Source organism: Accipiter gentilis, chromosome 21 (assembly GCF_929443795.1).
Source record: "Accipiter gentilis chromosome 21, bAccGen1.1, whole genome shotgun sequence".
In the NCBI taxonomy this organism is placed as follows: Eukaryota; Metazoa; Chordata; class Aves; order Accipitriformes; family Accipitridae; genus Astur; species Astur gentilis.
Window position 1 is genome coordinate 4,305,658 of NC_064900.1, and position 13,045 is coordinate 4,318,702.

The 13,045-nt window shown below is 47.7% G+C and overlaps 1 protein-coding gene across 1 annotated transcript; it reads right to left on the bottom strand.

Moving 5' to 3' along the window:
• Positions 1 to 800: 800 nt before the first annotated feature.
• Positions 801 to 12,763, bottom strand: UPK1B (uroplakin 1B). Its single transcript, XM_049824612.1, has 9 exons — positions 12,696 to 12,763; positions 8,341 to 8,395; positions 7,250 to 7,337; positions 6,522 to 6,722; positions 4,945 to 5,019; positions 4,090 to 4,212; positions 3,611 to 3,790; positions 2,759 to 2,842; positions 801 to 2,129 (listed from the first exon to the last, which is right to left on the bottom strand). Exons 3-9 carry the CDS (start codon positions 7,316 to 7,318, stop codon positions 2,079 to 2,081), a joined length of 783 nt encoding a protein of 260 aa, XP_049680569.1. The 5' UTR covers positions 7,319 to 7,337; positions 8,341 to 8,395; positions 12,696 to 12,763; the 3' UTR covers positions 801 to 2,078.
• Between the last annotated feature and the right edge of the window lie 282 nt (positions 12,764 to 13,045).

Sequence of the window (13,045 nt, forward strand, 5' to 3'; positions counted from 1 at the left end):
CCCATTTGCAGAGCTACTTGAGTTTTAGAAATAACCCGAGCAAAACACCTTTACGCAGGAGCGCAGCTATCCACAAAGGCTGCCGTGACTGAGGAGTTTTTGGAGGGGTTTGGCCGAGCAGGGACAGAGGCTGCGTGCCTGCACAGTCCTTCCTCCCCCATTTCTCTCCTCTCTGCTGTTGCAGTTGGCAGGGATTTGCAGTTCATGGTAAATAGCAGAGAACCCAGTCTTTGCTATTGCTGCCTAACTTAGGTGGACACTGATTCTCTTTAAATTTCTTCAGATTTAGGTATTACTGTAGCTTTCAGCAACATACACCCCCCCCCACCATCACCCCCCCCCCCCCCCCTCCCCATTTCAAAAACAAACCCAGACCACTGACATACACGGTCTGCATGGTCTATCCATGCCTTGAGTCTCACAAAAAAGTGTGAAGACTAATTTCCTTATGGAAAAGTCCAGGGTCTCCAAGACAGTCACCACCCCACTGAACCAGTGGAGTGGCTGATCTGTAGGGTTTTTCCTTTCTGAAAGCGCACTCATACAGAAAACCCCTTCTGTGTTGCAGGGACCCATTTCTTCCTCAAGCTATTTACCCTCACAGCTGCTTCTTTCTCTCCCCCTCCACCCCAGCAAGAGACAGCACCGTGCATCATGGTGCTTTGCACTCTGATCTTCAGGATGGAGTTACAGGACTTTAAAGCCTGCCTTCGCACTGCCCCAGATGCCCCGGAGACAGACCTTTATCATTTCCCCTTTGCAAACACACAATCTTGAACAAGAAAAACATTTTCGCTTCCACTTCTTTTTAATTAGTGTTTTGGTGAATATACAAAAACGAAGAATCAAGGCAGCTGGCAAGTGTCAGGACCTGAAGCAGTACACTTTAGGAAAAGGCTTCACCTTAAAATGCTCTATACAGGAGCGTATTTCACACAACATATGTAACTACTGAAGTCTTCACTAGGAAAGACACCAGATCAGTCTGGGCCAAAGTAAACAGTCTCTATTGAATTGATTGAGTAATGTAACTGCTGATGCAAGGACTGGATTTGGTTCAGTTAGCTCTTTGCTTGCATTTTTCACAGGAGTTACTTGTTGCCATTATTTGCCTTTTGTCCTACCTGATCCGGGGATGTGGAAGGGGAAGTACACAAGGGACATGACCATGTACCTGCAGGGAGCTGAAGCAAGAAGCATGGAAATTAGGGGCACGGGACAGCCGTTTTTGCAAAGCCAACTACAGCGTAGGACCCCTCGTATTCTGCACAAATTCTAGCCCGTCGATGTGTGAAATCTTGTGTGAAGTACATAACAGCTTTTTGAAGGAGTCACTTGTTAGCAAGTGGAGCTTTTCCTGGACTGGCACTTCTGAAGGCAGGAGCACATGCAGTAGTTTCATCAGTGACAGGAGGTAGGCTTGAATATAGGCAGCATATTGCTGAGGAGTGAGCTAGCCTTTTATTGGGCTTGACTAGCAACAGACTTTTTATCTGCGACATGTCTTTACTGCTGACACACTTAAACTCTTAAAGAATCTGCCTTATTCTAAGGCAAGGGGCAAGAGAGACCAGAAACAGAACTTGAACAATAAAATATATTAGAGAGGTCTGCAGTCTTCTCCCTTGTAGCATCCGTCTTTATTGGTCACAGGAGGTTACAGTTTTGCTCGCATAGCCCTTGCTGGAGCCTTTGGCATTATGATTTACATTCAACCTAGTTTTAGAAAGAGATTTTTCTGGAGCAAGCGTATACGGACATTCTCCTTTCTGATGTCATCACAGAACAAATCAGAGCGCTTCTTATCTTATGCTCCAAGGATTTCTTGCACAGCGAAAGAAGGATTGTGCCTCAGCCAGGAGGCATTAAGGCTGCAGAACAAGGGGCAAAGAAGGGACAGGAAAATTCTTTCCTGGAGTCATCAGCTCTGTGTGTCAAGTTTTTGGAGGGGCAAAAGTATATACGGGAGAGGTAGTGGGAAAACTTCAAATCCTCCATGGCCCAAGGAGAATGGAGCAGGAGATGAACGAATGCAGTTTCACACGGTGCTTCAGGACAGCGCTGAGGACGTTGGGCCTTCAGTATTCAATTCTGCTCCAGTAGAACATGGTACCAAGGAGGACGAAGAACTGAAATGACAAGACTACTGAGTTTCTCCGCTCCCCATTTCATTCTCCCCACCTCTCCCCCAGCCCCAATTAGTCCTACTGGTAGAAGGGAGTAACAGAAATTCTCAATGAGCAAAGTCCGTTCAGGCAGAGGAAGCTTAAAGCTTTTTATCTGCACAGAAGCTTCACAGAGAAGAAAGAAGATATGTGCAGCCATAACTATTTGAATGGATCACTCAGCTTGCTGGGGATTATCTGTCATGAAGCTGCTGAACCCTGAGTACTTAGAACATTCATACAAAGTCTTTGAACTAGAAACTGAATTATCTGTCATGATTACTGTTTCGGTGATCCAATACCCTTCACAAACAAGTATCTGCAAGCTGTGTTTGCTGTGTTGTATTGCTGAGATGGCAGTAGGCCACAGCAGGCTGGAAAGCCATCTAGCACCTTACCTGTGGAAGCCAGAATGCAGGGAAACTTGTAAATGTAGCCCTGTTAGTGGAACAGGCTACAGGCAGATTGGTGTCAAATGAATAACTATCATCTATAGACGTATCAAATGCGTCAGTCCTGTCATCGACCTCCACCCAACTGGGTGTGGAATAGCAAGAAAAGAGAAGAGGAAATAGAGGCAATTAAGTACTCACAGTCCAGCAGAGGATGGCAAAACCAAACCAGGCAACACCCCAGGCTTGTGTGTTCATTGGCCCAGAAATAGCATCATAACAACCCTGTAAGACAACCGTGAATGAACCAACACCAGCTTTGAGCTTGTACCACAAGGCAACAAGCTTATCTACCTCTGAGAGAGACTGAGGCGGCATGCTCCTCTCCTATTGCAATTTGGGTACCTCACAGGGTCTCAAGAAGATGAGCCAGACCTACACTGCTTATTGACAGCTTGCAGATAGCCTACCTGTTTCTAGCTCCAAATACAAAGCAGAGCCATCTCAGACACTTCCAGGACAAATTCCTGTGCCATCCACTTGCCAAGTGTACATATATAACCAAACACAGGCCAACACGGAGTTGACCTCCAGAATCAGGAAGCTGCAGGCAAATTTAGAAGCTTGAATGCCTTCTAGAAATGCTTGCTAGTGCAGAAGTTGATGCTCATGACCCAGCAATCTGTTTGACAAGCTCGTCTATTGAAAAATTCTACCTTGAGGAGGAGAACTGCTGACTTGCTCACTCATATCGTATGCACTCATCTTTGGGCTAAGTTTGATTTAGCTACTGTCCATCTACATGTTGGAGATGTCACTTCTTATGGGTGGCATTTATTAATAGCTCTTTCTCCATCAGGAGAGTCCTTATTACAACCCATCCTGTGTTCAGTAACATGGCCAAGGACCCTACAGGCTTTGCTTCTCCTCCAGAAAGCTTTTGAGCACCTGTAGCTTACAGTGGAGGAGGAAGGCTGGTAATTGTTTCCTTCCCTTCCAGCAAGGTGCTTTTGACCAACATACATTAACTGGAAAAAGTGGAGAGGGTCTTACATTGCTGTTATAGTAGCCGGGGACTCCAAGCTTGCAGCCATCGAGGTTGACGGGAGACCCTTGGGCATCCATGACACAGCAATTGCGCGGCCAAGGGAAGTCGGCGTCTTTGTGGCTGGAGCGGAAGGTGGACGTGTACTCCTGCCAGTCGGAGGGGCCCTGCACCCCACAACAGTGCTTCTGCGGAGCAAGAGAAGGGAACAGTCTTTATGGGCCCAGGTCACAGCCCTGCACGCAGCTGGACACTGCACATGGCTGGTTAGGCATTAACCACAGATTTATGGGAGAGAGTTTTGAAGTGCCTGCCTTTGACAGCCTGCCATCTGATAAATGAGCAAAACGGGGAGTGTGGTAGGACTTTCTCTAAGGTTCAAGGCAGATGCCATCCTCTTTATTACCGAGTGGCCGCAAGGAGGACTTGAAATTCCAGGGCTGCAGAGCATTTAGTAATTAGTGAGAGTTTTCAATGTTATTATTACCTGAAGCATGAGTTCATCCCATGTCTTTGTGACCCCTTCAGCCATCCATTTGTCGTTGTTATTGTCTGCGTCTGACTTGTTATATCTCTCCAGCATTTGCTTTAGGAAGAGATTTGGAGTGAGCTACAGGAAAAAAAACAACAGAGAAGAATGCAGGAGCTATGTAAATAAGTGGCCGTGTAAAGCAAATATAGGGTTATTTGGGGTGGGTTTGTTTGCTGGTTTCAGTGTCCTGCTAGAGAACAGGAATGCTGCTTCTCCCCCATTTTTACACACAGAAGAATAAAGAGCAGGATTTGAGGAGCAGGAGCAACAAAGATGCAGATCTTGAGCACGACTCTTAAGCAGGCTCTACCAGATGTCAGATCACAGGAGATGTGCAGAAGCTATGTGTTACATTTAATACGTTGCTTGGAACTAAAGCACCAGAAGTCATTTCCCTCCCTACCAGTATCTTTAATAACCCATGTAATCTTTCCCTCACTAGTAACACTGCCTGGGCAATGCTGAAGATTTGTCTTCTGCATGTGTGGTAGATTAATCAGTCTGTAGCCGAACGACTAAACAGAGTATTGATGATTCAGCTAACCCACGCTGTTATTTCCTTAACTACAAGATTGTAAACTTTTTAAAATAACAAAACTATGTTAAAAAGAACAAAGCTATTTCCTGATTAGAATAATGACGTTGGAGACTTTCCTTGTGGGGTCTTACTCTAACTCAGCAGTAGTCCTTTGAGTTTATACTCTACCACCACACAGGACATTTACTGCACTGAACAGGACTGCTGCGTGCTCTAGAACTGCAACATTTCCCAGCACGGTCGCAAGAATATATGAGGAAAGAAATACTCACAAAGTCGCGCTGAGTCGCTGCTGTGATACAAGAAGCCATTTCAAATGCATAAGTGATCAGCATCAGAATAATATACTGTGGGAGACAGACAGCAGAGTTAGCTCTTGGAGAAACAGTTAAGCAGTTCTTTCAAGATTAAGCCTGAAACCCTGCTCAAGGCAAAGGAGGCCAGGCTATCCTAGTCTCCTCAGTCTTCTCCATGCCCCTGAACATTCACGTAGCCCTTCCCTGCGCTTGTTTCGGTTTGCAGTCTGCTTCCTTGAAGGTGTATGCCTGGAATTGTCCTCCATTTCACAGACAAGATTTCATCAGAACCTCATGGCATTAATACCACCCTGCCTCTCTGGAAAATGCTTTGCCTGATATGGCTTAGAATAACATTTGCCCTTTTCTTTGTTGCATCTCATTGGCAACTCATGCTTGTTCCATGTCTTCTCCTTCCAGTTCCGTTCCTCAGCTATAAGCTTTTCAGCAAGAAGCTGTTCACTCCTAGCAGGAGAGCTTGTACTTTGGGGAAACAGAAGGTGCAATTAAGAGTGTCATTCAGATCCTCCTGATTTTGCATCATCAGATTTCCTCAACACTCCTACTTTGTGAGCAAAGATCCTTCCTGAAAACAGAGCCTGAGGATCACCTCTCACAGTCTATTTCACTGTTTCTGTTCCCTTCTCAGCACAACCCCTTTAACCTCTCCCATATTTCCTTTGCAGTTCTTGTGCCTCTGTTTCTCCTCCCACATTTTATAATGTTCTTCTCAGATTCAGGGCATTTGTTTTCCTCTTAGCCCAGCTTCTTTCAGCCAAGACACTAAAATCCAGAGTTAAGGGAATTCTTTTCCATCAGGTCTTTGCTGGTGAATTCCCTGGCACAAGAGTTCAGATCTCTAAGTGTCTCTTGTTAAAAACAGACACCCTGCCATCCCATATGAATCCAAGAGAGAGATGATTCCAGAGTTTCGGCTCTACCCTTCATTAATGCAAACACCGATTAAGTTTTGCCACTGCCAACCTAAAGGACTAAGTAAGAAATTGTACAGAGATTTGCTCATGTCTTAATGTTGTCCTTTGCTTATCCAAAGCTCTCCGTTCCCACCCCTGTAATTTCTGCCTGCTTGCGGATGTCTAATGTTCTCAGTTGCACCCATATTTGGTATACTAACACATACTAATGCCTTGTACAGAAGTCATTACTTATCAGCCTCTAAACTGAATGGTATATGACAGCTGAAAGGCAGTAAGGGGTGGGGAGAAATGAGGATCTAAACCACATCCCAGCTACATCTGATTGCACAAATGCTTCTGCGTTGCTTCAAGGTCAGGGTCAAGGCAGTCAGCTTAAATCTCCATTGTGGCTATTACCATTAATTCCCTCAACCTGGTTCGGGAGCTTCTCATGCATGTGTCCTCAGAGGAGTTACCTTGTGGGACACCACAGACATGATCAAGAAGTACCTTTGGCTCCTTATCACTAATAAAAGCTGTCTTTGCTCAGTGAGTGATTACCAAGGCAAGCAGGGAAACTAAGGCGGTGTTTTTTCAGTTTGGCAGCAACAGGTAGGCAAACTTTGCGTCACTTACCACCAGCAGCAAGGTCCTGTTGGACTTAATGACTCCAACGATACCGAGGATAGACAGAGCAAAGAGTGCAAAGCCAACAAAGATGCCAATCCAGGCAGCAGCATAGATGTCATCGTTTTCTGTGGCTTCCAGCAGAGGGTAGAGACCATGGGGATCGGACACAAAGAAGATGCACTCTGCTGTCAGGGCAATGCCGCACATCTGAGAAGGGCAAGTTTGGGAAATCCGTTAGATCGAGCTTTCCCAAAGAAATAGCAGAGACAGAAAAAGACAGAGACTGCTTCCTTTTCATTCAACGTTCTGCCAAACAGGGGCTACTTAACTCGTCCCCTGCCCAACTTTCTTGTATTGTGCCTTCACAGAAGAATTTCAGGCAAAACTCACCCAGCCTAAACCTGAGAGGTCAGGCCTAGGGCTTGAGAGTGTTAAGAAATAATTAACAGAACCTTTCCCAAGGAGGGAGGTGGCTGGAAAGATGTTGGTCAGCAGCAAGGGCTCTTCCCCTAGAACTCATTCTCATAGGATCTTGTGGATCAGACCCTGATGTCCCCTCCCCACCCAACTGATCAGGTAGCGCAGCTCTCCTTTACCCCCTCCTCCCATGCTTTACTGGTTTATTTATGTGTGGACTTCACACATGAAGAGGGATTTCATGGCTGGGACCTGCTGTTTTAAGAAGCATCATACTGGAAGGAAGCCTCCACCCATACCTGTCCCACTTCACTTACCCCAATGACCACATTCCCAAAGACTAATAGACCCTGCAAGATGCGTATGCCATCACCAATTTTAGCCATCTTTAATTCTTCATGCAACCTGGGAAAAACCAAAGACAGTCTTTAGTTAGACCAGTACAGTAGGCTTCACTCAGAAATAGAAACTATCCCTGAGGAGAAAGTTAGATGGAACCTGCCAGCCTGACTGTACACCTCCCACCCCTTGCTTCATAGTAGTTGCAGAGGAAAAATTCCCCAGGTGTGAAGCTGGTAGCTTAAACTCCCCCTGATACTTGAGCTACAGAAGATCAGGACCACTCTGGGGCAGTCAGTGTCTTTGGCTCCCTTTCAGGTAGGGTTTTCACCATCGCAACAGCACCCATGCAAACCTCAGCTCATGGTGTTGTATTTCCAGCTGGCTAGAAATGCCAGCTACACCTGGATGGGCAGGGGAGAAGTTTGGTGCCCTCGCCTCGCTCCTCTTCCAAAGGAGCCAGCTCTACCCCAGGGTATGCTATCCATCCCACTGGCTGTTTTATTTTGGCCAGCACTGTCACGGGACTGAACTGGCAACCACGGCGCTTTAGCTGTATCCCACACACATACCTCCAGCATGTAACTTGGCAGCACCTTGCTAAGGGTAGCCCCGTCTCCCACCCATGCCGAGAACTGGATCTGGGACCCTAGTTCCCGGTCAGGTGTGAGGGAGGGAGAGAGCAGCTCAGGCTGCAGCTGGCTCATGGGAGCCGGGCCAAATAGCATTCCCACCAAATTCCTGCGAGCACAATATCCTGCAGGCTGGGGCCCGGCATCCTGCGTCGAATTCAGCCCCTTCCAGAGAGAGCGGCATAAAGGCACTAGTCAGAGGTATGAGACCTTTTGGAGAAACAAGCCCAGATGCCAGCGCCAACCAAGTCCTTCTTTCAAAGGGACGGAGCGCATGTGTGCATGGAGAGGGGGAGGGAAAAAAAACCCCAATCCTAAGACAGCTGCATTTGCCAGGTGGTTAAGAAAATATAAGCCATGAAAGAAAGGCTGAAGTGGGTCCAACTTGAGCAGACAACAGGAAAAGCAGCTCAAACACCCCTCTTCTGCCAGCGTACCTGCGCTACTGCCTTCTCTTGCTGGGGTTGCTGACTCCGGGATTCTTCAAAGAAGCTGTTGGAAAATAAGAGCAGACACAGCTGTCAAGGAAGGGGAGTTTCCTGAGGAACAGAGCGTTGTGGGACCTCTCTAACAATGCCACCTTCAGCCTCCCCAGCAGCTGCCCTTTTAGGGTAGGCAGGACTTCCAACAATGACAGAGGAAACCCAGAATTTCCTACCACACTTTCTGCAGTGGTTTGAGGGTTAGGCTTGGAGGGCTCTCCAGTGCTTTCACCATTATACCAGGGGCAGAGCAGTAAGTATTTTCTCATGATAGCGTGAGTGGGGATGGCCATTATATCCAAAGTGAGAAGCCATTTTATTCCCATATTTTTATTTATACCTGAAGCTCTATGGCTCTATATTGGAAAATGGCAAGCTCATGAGGTCAACCTGAAGCTCTGTCCCTGCCAAACTTGTTGACCAGCCAGGACGCCCAGGGGGGCCACATAAAACTCTTTTGCAGGTCAAATCTGGGTCTGGGCAATGTTTGGCCACATGTGGTATACAATACAACGCTGCAGAGTCTGCCAAACCTGAGACGGACACTGGTCCTCTACTCATCTGAAAGCTGGAGAGACCACTGCCTGGCTCATGGATCTTTGTGCTGCAAACTCCAGAGATTTTCAAAAAGCCTTTAGTTATTGCCATCTAAAAGACATCACAAGTCAGGGGGCAGTCCAAAAAACAAGGAAATCTTCCCTGCTCAAATGCAGGCACATGAACTCTGACTACTACATGGAAAAGCAGGTCTGCTCCAGCTACCATGTAGATAACAGTGTTGAGTGTGCCATGTGGCTAGCATGACAGATCATACCAAGTGTGATTAACAAAGTCACAACCCTTTTCTTTACATTGCAGGAATCTTTCTCCCTCCCTTTCTTTCCTACAGACCCCCCTGCCGTGTAACGACAGCACTCACACCTCGTACGTGGGCTGTCCACCCAGCCCATGTGCTTGCTTCCCCACAAGCTGGCTTTCTTCTCCTCCCTGGCAGGCAGGACCTGGCTCGCTCTTGCCTCTCCTTAGGTAGGTCTTACTACAGTCACGGCAGTCCAAGAAAGCAAGGCTCTTCTCCTGTGGCAAGCCCATCTCCTAGGCTACTGTAGCTGGGAGGAAAGCTGGACACGGTCGCCACCACACAGATATCAACTGGAGGGTGGCAAGCTTCTAGGCAACCTAAGGCTCTCCAGTACCCTACCTAAGTCCAATGGGATTGCGGGGCAGAGGGAAGCAGAGAGACCGGGAAGAGGAAAAGCGAAGGAAGAGCCTTTACTGTAAACCTAAAAATAAACACTGTAATGATGTTGCAGTATGAATTCTCCCTCTGCCTCCAAGGAGTCCGTTTCTCGGTGTCCGCTTTGTTCCCCTGTGCCACATGTGGCAACCCCTTGTCTGGCTCCTTCTCCGTTGTAAAGGGTCTAGTACCGGCATCACAGCTGAGCCACTGGGGAGGTGCTCCAAGGCCACGACGACAGCTAGGCACCTGGAGACCTGACCCATCCAACACACCCCAGAGGAGAAGCCGGGGGAGATCTGGGGCTCTCCACCTGCCGCCTGCTCCTCACGCCCCAGAGGTAAGCTGCGTTAAGGAAGAACAGCTTGCACAGCACTTGGCACAGGTGCATGATTACGGAGGCATGAAGAAAACCTTGGCCGGCTTGCCCGAGGCAAGCTGCATGCAGGTCTGACTCACAACCCCCCTCGGGTTCTTCCTCCTGGCCCCCAGAGAGACAGACGCCAGCAGCTCCTGCCTGCGGACACAAATCAGTTTGGAGGTACAGGAGCCTTCTTTGCGGGCTTGTTAAGATTAGTTTTATGACCCAAATACAGTTTCCTGGGGCTTCAGGGAAAACCTTGAGGAAACCGGAGCTTCAGCTGCAACCGTTATCCAAAATCTCCACACAAGAAGGTGGCCAGGTCCTGGGATTTCAGCCTTGAGCTTGGATGGACCCGGTGTTCCTCAGCACGTCCTGGGCACCTTGCCATTTAACCGTGACCCATCTAGGTCCCAGGTACTCAATTATCACTACCACAGACTTTGCTCTGTGCTCCAAGCAGTTTTGGAAAGGCGTCTGTTGCTCCCGTTGTACCACAAAAACCTACGTCCCTCCTGAAGCACATCCTTCTTCCTCTTCTTAATGCCCTGGTCACAACCCAGACCGCAACATCTCCCCCCTCACACCCCCAAAACACTCCTGACACTCATGGGGGTCCAGCTGAGCCTCTCAGAGCCCAGGAGCAGTGGTAAGGCTGCGTCCCCTTATTCCTCCACAAGGTGCAGACGGATCTGTTATTTCTATGCCCTTGGAGCTTTCTTCACCTATCCTCCCTTCCTCTACTCACAGGGACTCTGTGAGACCTGCAGCACAAATGTGGGAGCTGAAAACTAAGCTCCTTTCTGCAGAGGCTGGCTTCTGCCCTTGTATTTTAAGTGACAACCCCATGGAGGCTTTCCAAGGAAGCCCTGCTGGCAGCAATTCCTGGAGTCAAGCAGGATTCAGTCTCGGTTGTGTATCCCTCACACACATTGGGCTGGCTGGTGTTTTGAAATCTCCACACCCTCTCTTTCTATAGATTGGGACAGGATTTCAGTAGCCTTACAGATGAATGTCCCCTGCTTAGTCTAGTCCTACTCCATCTCTAGCCAAAAAAAGCCAATGAATAAAATTGGTTTGGCATCGCCCCATGCAGAAGCGGGTCGCATTTTGATTGCCTTGCATTTCATGCCAGATGTCATGGTGGAGTGACGGCAGTGTGACCAAGGGATATCCAAAACCACCCCTGTGAGCATCACTTGTTTCTACACCCTGCTCTTGGAGGTCTCTCACCATGGCAGTGGGGCTTCACCTCACCCCTTACTACCCCCCTTTGCTTCAGCATCCCTGTGCAGGACATCGCATTCTCATGGCGTAAGAAGGCAGAGACAAGGGACGCATTTGTTTTATTATTCATGGGCTCTACACACCTTGGCCGAAGGGCTCCGCGCCGCTCGAGCGCAACTAAACAAACCCAACCCTTCAACGGCAGAAACCTGGTTTTTACTTGTACCCCCCCTCCGGTGCAGAAGCCCAGGCACCACACCTCCTGCCCCTCATGCTCCCCTGGTCCTGGTTGGAGATCATGTCTCTACAGGCAGGAGCGAGGTGCCTGGGGCTGGGGCGCTGATGGAGGGAAGCCACTGGGGTGGAACTGATGCCGGAGGTGCCGGTGCTGGTGCCGGTGCCGGTGCCATGGAAAGCCTCCATGAACCATAGACCTGCCAGCACCCTGACCTGCTGCGGGCTCTGACGCATCAAGGTTTGAGGGACCAGACAGCAATAAACCTACTTTTTTTTTTTCTTTTTTCAATTGGTTTTAGTGGAAAATTTAGCCCCTAAGAGGCTTAAAAAGAAGGTAGTTTCCAAGTGCTTGGGGCATCTTCAGAGTTTTAGAGTTTTTAAGAGGATGCAATTATATATGTTATCGATGAGTTGCTTGGACTCTGCTCTAAAAAGCCAAATGCTTTACAAGTGTCAATTTGTTATTTACTTATTTTAGAGCAAACACCTCCAGCGCACACAAAACCACACAGTTGTCCTGCCCCGCCGGACTTTCCCCATCGCTCCACCTGCCCCAAAATGCAGCCGCCTCCGACAGAGAACAGCTTGTGCTCCAGGAGTCAACCACACTCAGAAAAGGAAGACACAGCCAGTTATTTCATGCTACCAGGGGAGAAAAATAAAGCAAAAACAAAGCTCAGCATCAAGCAGGGGTCAGAGACTAATTAAGTTTCCTTTCGAGAGAGATTGCTATGAAATGAAGCCTATGTGAACAGCAGAGTGGCTGGTAAATCATCATCAAGCATAATTACCTCGGAAACAGAGCTGGGAGGTAGGTTTTTCCTCTCTCCCTCATTAGTTCAGCACAGCCAAAACAAGGTTGTTTTTTTTTTTTTTCATTTCCCAGTTTCACAAGTGAGGGGGAATTACAGGATTCATCTTTCTCTGCAATAATTTTTCTTTTTTTTTTACACTCAGATATATTTGCAACAGATTTAATTTTTCAGTTCCCTCCTCCCCAGTCTTTAGGAGAAAAAATATGAAACAAATTAAAACAGCCATAGAGAAGACACAGCCTGAGGTAGGAAAAATGAAATACTGAATAATCTTCTGCAGTTAACCTCATCCAGGTACCAGACTCCCACATACTAAACACAGCCCGGGGACTAAAATAAAAACCATTACACATAAAAGCTTCCTTTTCTCCTAACAGATACTTATTGCTCATGTGCCTCATTAAGAGGAAGACGATGACCAAAGCAAGGCACTCACCCCTCCCTTCTCGTGATGCTTCCCAGAAGAAATCCTGACCACCTGCAAAGTCGAAAAAAGTCCCGTTCTCCCACCTCTGCTGGGCTTTAAAGAGCCCAGGTTGCTTGAGGAAAGTGCTGCGTGATTGGTAGGGTGCCCATCACATGAGGAAAACTTTTTTTTCTAGCCAAACCTGTTCCTCGGTCCTCCTGGGACCAGAGGGTGTCTATGTGACTTAGATCGTATCGGAATGCAGTTGTGCTGAAAACACAAAGCTTTAAAGAATTTCTATTATTATACTCTCGAAAGGGTGGATGAATGACTCACTTCTACGAGATACTTGAACTTTAAAGAGGATGGGCAAGTTGGAA

What these genes read in the sequence shown, in the direction of transcription:
- UPK1B (XM_049824612.1), bottom strand. Translation starts at nt 7,318, where the DNA reads ATGGCTAAAATTGGTGATGGCATACGCATCTTGCAGGGTCTATTAGTC. An exon ending in ACAGGACCTTGCTGCTGGTG is followed by an intron (nt 5,020 to 6,521) that starts GTAAGTGACGCA and finishes TGTCTCCCACAG; the next exon opens with TATATTATTCTGATGCTGAT. An exon ending in GGGATGAACTCATGCTTCAG is followed by an intron (nt 3,791 to 4,089) that starts GTAATAATAACA and finishes CTTGCTCCGCAG; the next exon opens with AAGCACTGTTGTGGGGTGCA.